The sequence below is a fragment of the Staurois parvus genome, unplaced genomic scaffold (genome assembly GCF_062004578.1).
Source record: "Staurois parvus isolate SC_StPar_1 unplaced genomic scaffold, SC_StPar_1.0 ptg000860l, whole genome shotgun sequence".
NCBI lineage: Eukaryota > Metazoa > Chordata > Amphibia > Anura > Ranidae > Staurois > Staurois parvus.
In genome coordinates, this window is record NW_028318656.1 from 575468 (window position 1) to 590840 (window position 15373).

General features: G+C 43.6%; 1 protein-coding gene across 1 annotated transcript in view; it reads left to right on the plus strand.

Annotated features, from left to right (window-relative positions):
* LOC149443279 (vomeronasal type-2 receptor 26-like) overlaps positions 1-15373 on the plus strand; it is a 92745-nt gene that overhangs the window by 27834 nt on the left and 49538 nt on the right. The window contains exons 3-4 of the mRNA XM_089655679.1: positions 4539-4653; positions 13424-13715. Of these exons, the coding sequence (XP_089511805.1) occupies positions 4539-4653; positions 13424-13715 (407 nt within the window). The remainder of the gene's footprint in view (positions 1-4538; positions 4654-13423; positions 13716-15373) is intronic.

Consider the following 15373-nt stretch of genomic DNA (forward strand, 5'->3'; position numbering starts at 1 on the left):
TCCTACCACCCCATCCCCCACAGCTATCTCCTCCTGTGCTACCATCCCCCCCTCCTAGAGTGTAAGCTGGAAAGAGCAGGGCCCTCAATCCCCTCATGTTTTGCATTGTATTGTTGTTGTTCTGTCACATGTTCTGTCCCCCTTTGTAATGTACAGCACTGAGTGAACTATTGGCGCTTTATAAATACTGTATAATAATAATAATATTGTTAGAGAGGAACTTAGCACTGCTAGAGAGCACAGTGACCAATGAACAAAAGGTAAAAAATACAGTTTAGAATAATCTTTTTTTTAAAAAAAGGTTTAAAGTAAAAAATTTGCTTGAATGAAGGCTAACCACCATTATTTTTCTAAATTTCAGCTTCCCTATGTAAAAATATACCATTAATGTACCTTTGTTGTAGAAAAGCAAAAGCTTTCTATGTATTTTAGGGCAGGCATCACCTCCCAGTTTGTTCCATAGAAAACTTCTCCATTATTTTCTGATATTAATCCTGGTATTTGGTGTAGCGCACCCCTGAATGAGCCATTAAGTGAATAAACCCTCTGAGACTAATCTGATATTTGAACTATTGATGTTACCTTTCTAACCACTCTGGCACACTCTTACTCAGTGAAATAGACAACACCAAATCAGTAGAAGATGTAGTTCTAATAATGTCAAACATCTCAAAGAAGAATGAAATAACACAATCAATGAACAAGAGAATGCAATGACCCCTAATACTATACAGAGACATGATACAGGTGTTTGTGGACAATAAGGCAAAGAATACCCAGGCCTGGGTTTCACCAGACACTAAGATCAGTTTAATCTATAATAAGGTCACAAGGGGTGCAATGATGGAAGCTAAGAAATATGGTAGCAATCGCACTATAGACTATGCCACCATCAGACCACCTGGAGTGACCTCGCTATGTTCAAGTTTGCCTGCAGGACTTTACTTTATACATATTAAACAACCCTTTATTGAAAGTGCAAGGCTTGGAAGATAAAGCCCTTGGGGGGGGGTGGATATATAAAAAAAAGAATTTGGTTTTGCCAGCTTGGTTGGGGCCCTTACGGTGGTGCACAATGCTGAAGTTCAACGGTTCATTGTCTGATGTACAGTGCAAGGAATGAGTTAACAATGCTCTCACCAACTCCTGCACTTCAGCTGCAGGTAAATTGATGCGATGACTTCAGCAAACATGCTTAGCACTTCTGGAACAACTGGGAGCAGACTGGTGATACCGCTTTGTGTCTCTGGAACAGCCAGGGACAGACTGGCGATCCCGCTAGGTGTCTCTACAAATAGACCATGCTGCTAGACAGTTGCTAGCAGATTCCATCTCAATCACCTGTTTCCTTGCCCGGTCTGGCACCAAGTACCCCAGATCTGCTCAGGCAGTTTGTAAAGGTTCTCTCCCCTCCCCAGTCACCGAGCCCCTTGGGTGCTGTAGTTTCTTCTCAACAAAGGGCAATTCCACCTAAATGTGATGGAACTACACATTCCATGATTCCCTCAGCACATTTTCCCCTCTGGCACACGATGTTGGTCAATCAGAGGAAAGCAATGAAAGTCAATAGTATCACAGAAGGGACGTGCTGGGACTTGCTGTCCTGCAAAAGTTTGCTGTAGTTCTATTGAACTTTACTTACAGAGGCTTTGTGCCAGTACTTGGGTACACAGGTGTTTGGGATGTGAAAACTGTTAAGAGTCATACTTTATACTTATTCTCATACTTATACTTTAAATCTAATCATACATTATGCAATCTGATTGTACAATCTCTGTAAAATTTCCTAGATTTACTAGAACTATGGAACAGGAGAACCTACGTGATCCATTTAATTTTTAGTAAAATCAGGCAGATCCTTGCACTACATAGTGAGCTGAGCGCAGGGCTGAGCTTTATCCAAATAGATGTAAACAGCCTGACTCAGGATTGAGCAAGTACGAGTACCCCCATAGGAAGCAGATTCCTATGGGGGCCCTTGGCGGGGGGGGGGGGGGGCAGCCAGGAGCACCGGTGGGGACTCCAAAACAGGAGGTTCTGGAACACTCTGTAAAAACATTGTGCAGACAAAATAAGTATGGCATTTTTGCTATTTTAATTAACCGCATAAGGACCGGCAACAGTGCATTTACTGCTGCAGGGTGGCCCCTGTGCCCCAAATTACTTATATACGGTATTTTTCGCTCCATAAGATGCACCTAGGTTTTAGAGGCAGAAAACAGGAAAAAAAAATTCTGAACTAATGGACTGCAGACATAGTACAGGAGATGACCAAAGACTGCGGACATAGTACAGGAGATGACCAGAGACTGCGGACATAGTACAGGAGATGACCAGAGACTGCGGACATAGTACAGGAGATGACCAGAGACTGCGGACATAGTACAGGAGATGACCAGAGACTGCGGACAGTACAGGAGATGACCAGGAACTGCGGACATAGTACAGGAGATGACCAGAGACTGCTGACATAGTACAGGAGATGACCAGAGACTGCTGACATAGTACAGGAGATGACCAGAGACTGCGGACACAGTACAGGAGATGACCAGAGACTGCGGACATAGTACAGGGGATGACCAGAGACTGCAGACATAGTACAGGAGATGACCAGAGACTGCGGACACAGTACAGGAGATGACCAGAGACTGCAGACATAGTACAGGAGATGACCAGAAACTGCGGACATAGTACAGGAGATGGCCACAGACTGCGGACACAGTACAGGAGATGACCAGAGACTGCAGACACAGTACAGGAGATGACCAGAGACTGCGGACACAGTACAGGGATGACCAGAGACTGCAGACATAGTACAGGAGATGACCAGAGACTGCGGACACAGTACAGGAGATGACCAGAGACTGCGGACACAGTACAGGAGATGACCAGAGACTGCGGACACAGTACAGGAGATGACCAGAGACTGCGGACATAGTACAGGAGATGACCAGAGACTGCGGACACAGTACAGGAGATGACCAGAGACTGCAGACACAGTACAGGAGATGACCAGAGAGGTCATTATGGGACGCATAATGGATTTTCTGCACAATATGTCCTCTAACCCTTCGGCATGGATTATAGCCTCCAAAGGCATTTCAGGTAATATCTCCCTACATAAGGGAACAAGACAGGGATACTCTATATTCCCCCCCTTATTTTTAATTTGGCCTTAGAAACTATTTCAAGATACCTGTTAACATCGGCTCTCTTCATGGCATCTGCATAGGCACGAGAGAGCTGCATACGGTGCTGTTTGCTGATGATATGCTAATCTTTACATAGGACCCCTTTTCTGATTTAGAGGCTCTGTGAAGCACCCTGGATACGTTTCTCAGTTTTTCTTGTTTAGTTGTAAACTATGAGAAAAGCAAAGTACTACCCCTCACATGTTTGATCTCACCAAAGTGGAATACACTATCCCATTTCTCGCTGGCCCACCATCACATTGTGCATTTGGGTATTAAAATACGGAGGGATCCATCTTTATCATCTTAACTTCCCCCACTGTTTCTGAAAATTTGGACAGAACTGCGGGCTTGGATAACTCTCCACCTATCGCTCTTCAGAAGATGCCACCTTGTTTAAATGGTGAGTTTTCCTTGCCTAATATACCATCTACAAACTATCCCCGTCCTCTCGAAACATCAAGACGTATGCAGACTCAACACAGCTGTCATTGCATTGTTCAAAATAAGTCTTCTGAAGAGTGAGGGAGGTGCTAATTTACCTGATATTAGGCTATATGTGGCTTGTCTAAGGAGGTATGGTTTAGATTGGCTTTCCCATTCTTCGACATATGCTAACTATGTTTTAGGATCTAACCGTACAGCAGTCTCTCCCTACCACCTGTCTGGCATTTTACACAGCAAATTGCAAACCCTCCCAAAAACCTTGCAAAAGAATATCTGTGACACTGGTATTGACTGGAGGGAGATGAGGAAGACACTCAGTCTTTCCCCACACATTTCCAGATACTGGATATACAAAGCATAGAATACAATTCCTGTGGCCTGTGGCACACAAAAAGCCTGGTAAAGGCGATCGCCCTGTTCCATTTGGTTACTTTGAAAACCAAAATCCTTTTCCAAGAAAGGCACTGAGTTCCAACTTCCTTCCACACATCTTTTATATTACCATCAGGTGCTCTTCTACATAAAGTCATGCTGTTCTGATCATTTGAAGGGAATCGGTCTCTTTCCTGTTGATCGCCTATTAAACAAATGCTCATATTCCTTCACTTCCCACTCAGCATCATGCCCACAATGCAGGATCTCTAAGCCCTCGTTGTTTTAATTATTTTGGCTACGCTCTCCAATCTCAACCTTCTGGGACCAAGTTATCACTTTCAGTTAATGCATTACTGGGATGCTCCTTTATAAGATGTTTCTCTTATTAGTATTTAGTGATAATAGTCCCTGGACACATACTCCCGGGTGAATGCAGTGCTTCTGTTCCCCAATGGACACATCTAAGCCTCTTAGCAGCCTGCATTAACATATTGAAGGTGTTGACATCCACTTCTCCACCTACAGTCACCACAGTTAAAAAGGATCTCACAAAACTTGTCTATCCGGAGAAACTAGACACCAATCTGAAGAACTATTTCTCTACAAATACAATCTTTACCATACATATCTTCTCCACTATGTAAACGATGTCTTTAATTCAATCTTTTCAATATAGAATGGTACCTCAAAGCTAATTTGACCAATTCCCTGGGCAAATTCAAACTCAACCCCCCATGACAGCCGATCAGTTGTTTTTTTCAATCTGACCACTTAATTTCCCCATCCCCATGAACAGGGTTCTTATGGAGGGCCAACTTCTCTCTCCACACCCCCCCCCCTTTTATCTTTTATTCTGTTTCCTTACCTCTAGATGCTATTAACCACTTGACCTCCAGAGGATTTACCCCCTTTAATGACCAGGCCTCTTTTTGCTACTTGGCGCTGCACTAATTCAACTGATAATTGCGCGGTCATGCAATGCTGCACCCAAACAAAATTTACTTCCTTTTTTCCACACAAATAGAGCTTTCTTTCGGTGGTATTTGATCATTTTTATTTTTCACGCTATAAACAAAAAAAGGCCAAAAATTTTGAAGAAAAACAATATTTTTTATTTTCAGCTATAGAAAATATATAGTAAACTCAAAGTTGGTTATAAATTTAGGCCAAAATGTATTCTGCTCCATGTTTTTGGTAAAAAAATCCCAATAAGTGTATATTGATTGCTTTGTGTGGAAGTTATAGCGTCTACAAACTATGGTATAGATACTGCAATTTACGCCATTTTTCTGCTATACAGCGCTGCGCTAGTTTAACGGACAATTGCGCAGTCATGCAATACGGTACATAAATGAAATTTACATCTTTTTTTTCCCCACAAATTGAGCTTTCTTTCGGTGGTATTTGATCGCCTGTGTGGTTTTTATTTTTTGTGCTATAAAAAAAAAAGGCTGACAATTTTGAGGAAAAAAAAACAATATTTTGGACTTTTTGCTATAAAACATGTCCAGTAAAAAAAAATGCAAAAATCAAATTTAGTCATAAATTTCTGCCAAAACGCATTCTGCGACATGTCTTTGCTAAAAAAAACCAATACGTGTAAATTAATTGGTTTACGTGAAAGTTATAGAGTTTACAAATGGCGGGAAAGATACTGGGATTTTTAGGGTTTTTTTTATACTGATAATGGCGGCGATCAGCGAATTATGGCGGCGATCAGGGACTTATGGCAGCAACCAGCGACTTATGGCGGGACTGCGGCGGACATTTTGACATTGGGGGTACTGACTTGGGGTCACTGACATCCCCAAAAACACTAATACAGTGATCAGTGCAAAAAAAAAAACTGACACTGTACTAATGGCACTGGGGAGGAAGGGGTTAAGTTTATTTTGCAGGGAAGGGTTATAGGAGTGAGGGGAGTGTTTTACTAGGGGGCGGGGTGTGTGCTGCACGGGACAAGGCTGATCGAGAAAGAGAAACTGTTCTTTCTCGATCAGCTCATCCTCGAGCTGTCAGGGAAGTGACAGACAGCACAGTTACTGCAGCTGTGCTCTCTGTCACTGTTTGCCGCCAATCGCCGGGACATAGCCGCTAAGGAGCGGCTGTGACCCGGCGACTGACATCTGCGGCAGAGAACGCCTCACACGCGCCCCCTATTTGTTTACAAAACACACGTCTTAAAACGTGGTTTTGCCTGTGAGTGCCGCCCTGCAGCCGTATATGTACAGTGGCTGGGCGGCATGCGGTTAATGATGGGCTCTATGTTCAAGTCGACCATGGGCTGTTCGTGTGTTCAGCGAAGGGCTATTTTCCTGCCGTGCCCCACAATCCATTGTGCCCTGACAGAGCATTGTGATTGGCCAATCAATTGGACATCATCACAGTAATAAAGAACTGTCAGACGGTGGGAGCCAGTGTTTTTTTTCGGGTTGGCGGTGGCGGCAGGCATCGTGATTGATGTTGGATCTACTTCAAGGGAAATTTTTTTTATTTTTGTTTTTAATAAAGGAATGTCAAAGACGGTCTCCTGTCATTTTTTACTACACTTTTTTTTTCATGAATGGGTACCGGTACCATGTACTGCATACTCATTCACATGGCAAGGGAGGAATCTGGGGGTCCCCTTGTTAAAGGGGGCTTCCAAATTCTGATAGGCCCCCCCGCCTGTAGACCCCCACACCCACCGGCCAGGGTTGTGGGGAAGAGGCCCTTGTCCCGATCAACATGGGGACAAGGAGCATTGGGGGTGAGCCCCCCAAAGCACCCCCCATGTTGAGGGCATTTGGTCTGGTATGGTTTGGGGGGGTGCTCTCTTGCCCCCCCCTTTCTTGACCTGCCAGGCTGCATGCTCGAATAAGGGTCTGGTATGGATTTTGGGGGGACCCCACACCAGACCCAACAGGCTTGGTATGGATGGGAGGGGTCCCCTTGCCATTTTTAACCACTTCAAGTCCGGACACTTTCACCCCCTTCCTGTCAAAGTCAATTTTCAGCTTTCATTGCTATCGTACTTTGAATGACAATTGCGCAGTCATGCAACACTGTACCCATATGAAATGTTTTCTATTTTTTTCAGACAAACTTTATTTTGGTGATATTTATTCACCACTGGGATTTTATTGTTTTTGCTATATAAATGAAAAGTCCAAACATTTTGAAAAAAAGTGTTTTTCTTATAACATTTTTGCAAATAAATAATCTTCATTCATAAAGCTTGGCCAAAATGTATTCATCTATCTTTTTAGTAAAAAAAAAAAATAAATAACCCAAATTAGTTTATAACCAAAAATTATAATTTTTCGAAAATGTTTTTGACATTTTTATTTTATTTTTTTATATTATTATTTATGTTTTTTTTTTCAACATACTGTCACCCTAGCAGTACAGTATCACTATAGTGACACTGTACTACTTGTGGGGGTGATGAAGCTTTTATTTATTTTTTTTTTACACTGATTGCTTTTACACCCATAAAGGCTGTAAAAGCAATAATTTCTCCTTCTCTCTGGCTTCATTCTTGCAGCCATTGAGAAATACTGTGTGAGATGTGATTGGTCACAGCTTGTCACATGGTACAAGGCTGTTGTGAATAGCCTTGCACCATGTGACCTCTGTGATCATTCACAGATTTCACAAGTAGTAAGCAGTGATGTCAGGAAGTGACATCTTGCTTACTACTATTCATGTGATCACTGATTGGCCAATCAGTGATCACATGATCAGGACCTCAGACAGAGGTCCCGTACAGCGATCGGTTCACAGTGCAGCACGCTCCCAGGGAGCGCGCACAGGCGGGGAGCCACCTGCTCCTGCAATGCTCCCGTTCGGCCTTTTATATACATGGGCCGGATGGAAAGTGGTTAAAAAAAAATAATTAACTATCCGGCAATGCTGACAATTCTTTTGACATTCAGCTATGATCGGGGGAAACCTGCTGACAGATAAAACATTAACCGCCTCCCGCCTGCCATATAGTCCAATGACGGGCACAAGGTGGTTCTCTCGTTCTGGGAGGACGTCATATGATGTCCTCCTATTCTCACCGCGCATGCGCGGCTTCGGGAGCGCGCAGCGCGGCGATCGGCGGTGCGTTATGTCCCTCGGACACAGCAGATTACTGATCCATGGAAAGAGCTGAAGATGTCGGCTCGGTCATGTGATCAGCTGTGCCCAATCACAGCTGATCGCATGTAAACAGAGAAATGCCGGTTATCGGCATTTCTCTCCTCACGAGCTGTCACGCTGACAGCTCGAGAGGAAAGCAGAGCCGGTAATCGGCATTCTGCGGAGGGGACATGTACACTGATCATCAGGGCACTGATGATCAGTGTGCCCTGATGGTCAGTGTAGCCCCTGCAGTGCCACCTGTCAGTGTCCATCAGTGCCAGCTCCCAGTGCTGATCCATGCCACCTGCTAGTGCCCATCAGTGCCACATCAATGCCACATATCAGTGTCTACCAGTGCACATCAATGCCACATATCAGTGCCCATCTGAGCTGCCTTTCAGTGTCACCCATCAGTGCCAGTCAGTGCCACCTAACAATGCCAATCAGTGCCACCTATCAGTGCTGCCAATCAGTGCCACCTATCAGTGCCAGTCAGTGCTGCCTATCAGTGCCACCTAACAGTGCCGCCTATCAGTGCCATATATCAGTGCTGCCTTTCAGTGCCCATCAGTGATGCCTGTCAATGCCCATCAGTGCCACCTACCAGTGCCTCCTCATCAGTGCCCATCAGTGCCACCTATCAGTGTCCATCAGTGCAGCCTATCAGTGCCCATCACTGCAGCCTCATTAGCGCACATCAGCGAAGGAGAAATATCACTTATTTACAAAAGTTTATAAATAAAACTAAGAAAAAACTTTTTTTTTTCAAAATTTTCAGTGGTTTTTGGTTTGTTTAAGAAAAAATAAAAAACCCACAGGTGATTAAATACCACCATAATAAAGCTATATCTGTCACAAAAAAATTATAAAAATGTCATATGGGTACAGTGTTGCATGACCGCGCAATTATCATTCAAAGTGTGACAGCGCTGAAAGCTGGAAATTGGCCTGGGCAGGAAAGGGGTATAAGTGCCCTGTAGGCTAGTGGTTAAAGAATGTTTCACTACTAAAATACAGCATGACTTAATAATATAACTCATGGGGTATTTTAGTAGCTGAGCGGTATCTTATCGCTTACTCAGGTGTGGCAAGATACCGCTCAGTGAATTGTCCCTGTTCGAAGTTTGCGGTCGAACTTTCTGTAGGTTCGAATGCTCGACCGCGAACCGAACAGGGAGGGTGTTCGGCCCATCACTAGATGCTTGGTTTAAACCTCTGGCTATGTGTTCAGACTAATTTACACTAATTTGGTTATTTTTCTTTTGCAACTTCCTTTTGTTGAGAGTCATCCAGCCTTCATGTTAGTTTTCTATCCACGTTCCATGCAAGAAAATGTATCACTATGGTATTGCAGGAATATTTTGCCTATACTATACATTATAACACTTTTACTTCTATTGGATCATACAGTGTTCTTGTAGCTTAAGTTCTTGGTATTGTTTTTCCATACTGCTGACCAGGTTCTATTTAACCTTATTGTTCTGTTAATATCTTAAACTCCTAATAAACATTATTTGAAAAAGGAAAAAAAATACATTTAAAACTTTACAATCACTTTAAAGGAAGAAGTAGGAAAAGTGGGTGGAAAAAAAATATGTGGTATAGTAATAAGAGAAGTGTAGTCCAGGGAGGTAAACATGCCCTATTCTGTAATGCAGTGAAGCAGCGAATGATGGGCTATGACATTTCTTAGTATGGTCACATGATGATACAGGAAATTATGGGTTCAGAATGCATATTTAAAATTTTGAACAGAGAGGTGAAGATTCAAAGCTGCCATGGACTAGGTAAGTGAACGACAAGCACATTGGGATGGCCTGGGCAGAAAAAATATTACAAAGGTCTTCTATTTATTATGGAAAGTGAAATTGTGTCTTAAAAGGGGACCTTAGCCTTTAAACCTGCCTGTGAAGTCACTCATCTTTATGATGTATTACAAAAAAAGTGACATTTATGATTCCATTTACCTCTAAATGACCTGTCTTTGCCAGCTTGTTTTTTTTTCCTCTATAAAAAACATGTATCTTCCTCAAAACAAACAGCCAAAAGGTTGCCTCAGTGAGGAGGGGGACACATCACTTAGTTCTCCCATTCAACGATTTGTAAACATCCAAAGTTCATGGCAAATGCTGTGCCACTGTCTACCTAAGCCTCATCTCAGCAGATCTCTTTGAGCACCTCATTGCAAGATCGCTTTTGGTTTTGCTTCCATTCTTACAATGTTACAGGTCCCCATGTTTTTCTATGCATTTGTCTGCTCCTTCTCTTTCTAAAGTCCTACAAATCCCTGAAACTGCATAGCAAGGAGGGTGTGTACTCCACAGTCACCATTTTCTGATTTCTTCAGAGATAAAGATTGAGAGGGATCTCCATCTCCATTCCAATTTCTACTGGCATCCAACATCAAATAAAAGCATAAAAAGATTCTTTGGAAAGATTCATTGGAATGCATGTGGATGTGGCTTATTGCCCAATGTGGAGATCAGTCACGAACATGCTTTCTAATGCCTGGGAAACAAGCTCGGAGCTTCGGTCATGTGTCCCGCTCCACCAGTGCAGTGATGATTGCCACCTCACTTCCAGTGAAAATGTGGGAATCCCATCATTCCTACAGCACAGACCTCTGTTGCTAACAAGATCTAACACTTTACTTGGATCCACTTCCCTCCCCTTCCTCATGACCTCCAGTCTAAGCGCTTATGTTTCCCGTGCTCTAAGTTAGGTCCTGGAAATGTGGGATAGCGATCACTAGAGGGGGGGTTCAAGTTCACCAACCCCCTCACTACCAGGGTCACCATCTCTCATGACAAGTCACATGACTACCTGCTGGCTGGCTGCTATAGCATTCTTCACCACTTCCCAGTTATTTATGGTGATGGCAGTAAATCCATTCTCCTCCAGACTACCTTGGATGGTCAATCCTTCCATGGTGGCCCTCTAGTATCTCCTCCTCATCCTCTTTGTACACAAGCCCTGTTCTTTGGATACTCTGTTATTGCACCCATTTAGTAACTTCAGATCAGGCAAACTAACAGAGCTTTTACTGAGGCAACTTCCAAACATTTTCCTGTACAAAGCTGTCTAGTGCCCCATAAAGTTGTCATACCATAGACAGACAGCAAGTTTATGAAAGTACAGTTGCAAGAAAAAGTATGTGAACCCCTTGAGATTACGTGGAGTTTTGTATAAATTGGGCATAAAATGTGCTCTGAACGTCATCTAAGTCACAACAATAGAAGAACACAGTCTGCTGAACATAATACTACACAAACATTGATGTTGCCATGGTTTAATTGCACATAACATGTAAACATTCACAGTGCAGGGAGGAAAAAGTATGTGAGGCCCTAGCTTAATGACTTCTCCCAGAGCTAATTGGAGCCAGGAGTGAGCCAACCTTGACTCCAATCAGTGTGATGATATTGGATGTGTTGCTGACAGCTGTCCTGCCCTTAAAAGACACACACCTGTTTTGGGTTTACTGGTTTCAAGAAGCACTGTCTGATGTGAACCATGTCTCGCAGAAAAGAGCTCTCAGAAGACCTACGATCAAGAATTGTTGACTTGCATGAAGCTGGAAAGGGTTACAAAAGTATCTCCAAAAGCCTTGATGTTCATGTGTCCACGGTAAGACAGACTGTCTACAAATGGAGAAAGTTTAGCACTGTTGCTACTCTCCCTAGGCGTGGTCGTCCTGTAAAAATGACTGCAAGAGCACAGCGCAGAATGCTGCATGAGGTAAAGAAGAATCCCAGAGTGTCAGCTAAAGACCTACAGAAATCTCTGGCACATGCTAACATTTTTGTTGACACATCTACAATAAGGAAAACATTAAACAAGAATGGAGTACATGGGAGGACACCTTGGAGGAAGCCATTGCTGTCCAAAAAGAATATTGCAGCACGTTTGAAGTTTGCAAAAGAGCACCTGGATGTTCCACATCACTACTGGCAAAATATACTGTGGACAGATGAAACCAAGATTGAGTTGTTTGGGAAGAACACACAACACTATGTGTGGAGAAAAAAAGGCCCAGCACACCAACATCAAAACCTCATCCCCACTGTAAAACATGGCGGAGGGAGCATCATGGTTTGGGGCTGCTTTGCTGCCTCAGGGCCTGGACGGATTGTTGTCATTGATGGGAAAATGAATTCCAGAGTTTATCAAGACATATTTGCAGGAAAACGTACGACCATCTGTCCGCCAACTGAAGCTCCGCAGAGAATGGGTGATGCAACAGGACAATGACCCAAAGCATACAAGTAATTCAACAAAACAATGGCTGCAACAGCACAGAATACGCCTTCTGGAGTGGCCCAGTCAGAGTCCTGACCTCAACCCGATTGAAATGCTGTGGCATGACCTTAAGAGAGCGATTCACACCAGACATCCCAAGAATATTGCTACACTGAAACAGTTTTGTGAAGAGGAGTGGTCCAAAATGACTCCAGATCGTTGTGCAGGTCTGATCTGCAACTACAGGAAATGTTTGGTTGAAGTTATTGCTGCCAAAGGAGGGTCAACCAGTTATTAAGTCCAAAGGTTCACATACTTTTTCCTCCCTGCACTGTGAATGTTTACATGTTATGTGCAATTAAACCATGGCAACATCTAATGTTTGTGTAGTATTATGTTTAGCAGACTGTGTTCTTCTATTGTTGTGACTTAGATGTCGTTCAGAGCACATTTTATGCCCAATTCATGCAAAACTCCACGTAATCCCAAGGGGTTCACATACTTTTTCTTGCAACTGTAATCCATAGCAAGGCATTGAGTGGCCATACAAAGTTCAGCAGCTGTAAACATAAGTCCATACAGTATCCTTTGGACCCCAGCTGGGATCCAACAAAAGGGGTAAACCGACAGCATACATCTTGTCAGTGTGCCCAAGAGCTTCTTCTCTTCCCACAACCACCACAGGAAACTAGTAAGCCCATATTTATATGGGTTGACCTGCAGGGGGTGGTAACCTAAAAAAAAAGCCTGGGAAGACTGAACAGAACCCTTCCTTCTCAAATCTGCCAGCCCAGCAGACCTACCCAGGACACATGTTACAACCAGTTAAAGTACCTTATACCATAGTGGATCTAAACGGCCTTAAACATGAACACAACAGAAGAAAGCTGTTAACCCCTTAGTAGTACCTGCTTACATGCATGTTTAATACGCCTCATACATTGTCATAGCTCATTTGTTGTAATTAGAAATTATGGTTCCATTTAGTAAAACCATAAGGTGGTTGGGGAGCATTGTTTGTTTTCTATACCTTGTATACAGTAAATAATTGTCTTTTGCAGCCCTTTATCACAGTATATCCAGCACATGCTGGCGTTCATGTTTACAATAGAGGAAATAAACCAAAGAATAGATATCTTACCAAACATAACCCTGGGTTGCTCCATCTATGATTCCTGCGCTTCACCGCTGAAAGCCTTGCGTGGTACTCTCAGTATTATTTCGGGAACGGAGAATATAGTGCCAAATTACAACTGTTATGAACAGGGCAAACTGGCTGGATTTATTGGGCACAGGCTATCCTCCTCATCTACCGCCATGGCCAGTGTGACCGGAATCTACAGGTACCCACAGGTGAGCAATGATTATACATACTCAGATTGGCATATTCACAATAATGTTTATGTATTTCTAAAGAGGTTGATTACAGACCACAGCTTTGCTAGAAACCAATATTCTAAGTTATTGCCAGCAATGATTCATGAAAGACCAAATGTGTCAAATAAATATGATTTTTTAGGGGGAAATATAATTGATTTAAAATGGAAAATATCCCATTTGGCCACTAAAAGGGTAATTATTATAAGAGATCCCTAAAATCTGTTGAGTAGCCAAATGCGGTATAATTCCATTTTTAATAGATGATTTAAAATGTGAACAGCCTATTTACATTCATTATCTGCTTTGTTCACACAGAATGTGCATATACATGTTCTTTCACTGGGTAAATGGCTATACAAATTATTTGTAAATTAAGCCTTTGAACCTTGCAGAAGGGGAAAGAAGAAAGTGTGGGGTCTCCTCACAATCTACACCAGAAAATTGCCAGGAAAGGGGGGTGTCACGTACCTTAGTAGTAAGCCTGACGTGAAGAGGCAGACCTCTCGTACAACCCCGGCTCGGGAACCGCTGAGAGTGAGACAGCAGTCACAGGAGCAAGGTGGGGTATGAGCAGTGGCGGACTGACCATTTCGAAACTCGGGCACTGCCGAGGGCCCGGGGTCAGTAGGGGGCCCCATGAGATGCCCCTGGTACCTTTTTCATAGGCTTTTTTGAGTGTGAGCAAGGACACAGGGGCCCCATAATCCCTTATTGCCCGGGGGGCCCCATGAGTTGTCAGTCCGCCCCTGGGTATGAGGGCCTGGGATCCGTCTGGTGAAGTAGCAGGACTGGGCAGGAGCAGACCAGAGCAGAATGCGGATGCATCCGTGTAGGATGGGTGGATGAGGCAGAGCAGACCAGAGCAGGATGCGGCTGGATCCGTGTGGGATGGATGGATGCGGATGCACCGTGAGGCCAGTAGTAGCAGAGTCAGGCGGGCTGGGTTTGGTATCCGAGGAGGCAGAGCAGACTAGAGCAGCAGGCAGAAGGATAGTCGGGTCACAGGCCAGGTTCAGCAACAGGAGGTCAAATGATCAGGAGCAGGCAGAAGAATATCCAGAGGCAAGCCAGGGGTCAGGGCAGTAGATGGTCAACAGTAGTCAGGAGCAGGCTGGGTTCGGCAACAAGAAACAAATCAGAGTCAGGAATCACAGGCAAAGGAATAAGACCATACGGCAATTTGGATCCTGCAGTGGCCTGTTTAAATAGCCAGCTCATCATTGGTGACAGGCGTGCATCCGTGAGCGTGAGTGCGCATGCGCGGCCACAAGTGCCGCCGTGCGTGCCTTGGTCCTAAAGCCCGCACGCCTGTATGCCTTGCCGGGATCCCGCACATGCACGATCTTCTTATTCCCTGACGGGGGGGGGGGATACTGAGCATGCAGCTTTCAACTCCTGAACCATACCAGGCCACATACCCTCAATATATACACCGTGTTCCAAATTAGTATGCAAATTATATTTTTCTAATTTACCTAAATAATTGATGTAATTAACAGTCAGCATAATTCTCATGTTATCAACTATTAAGAGTACAATTCACATTTTATTGAACAAACCTCCTAATGATAACAGGATTTTTTTTTAAACATAAAACACTTCCAATGACTGTTCCAAATTATTCCGCACAG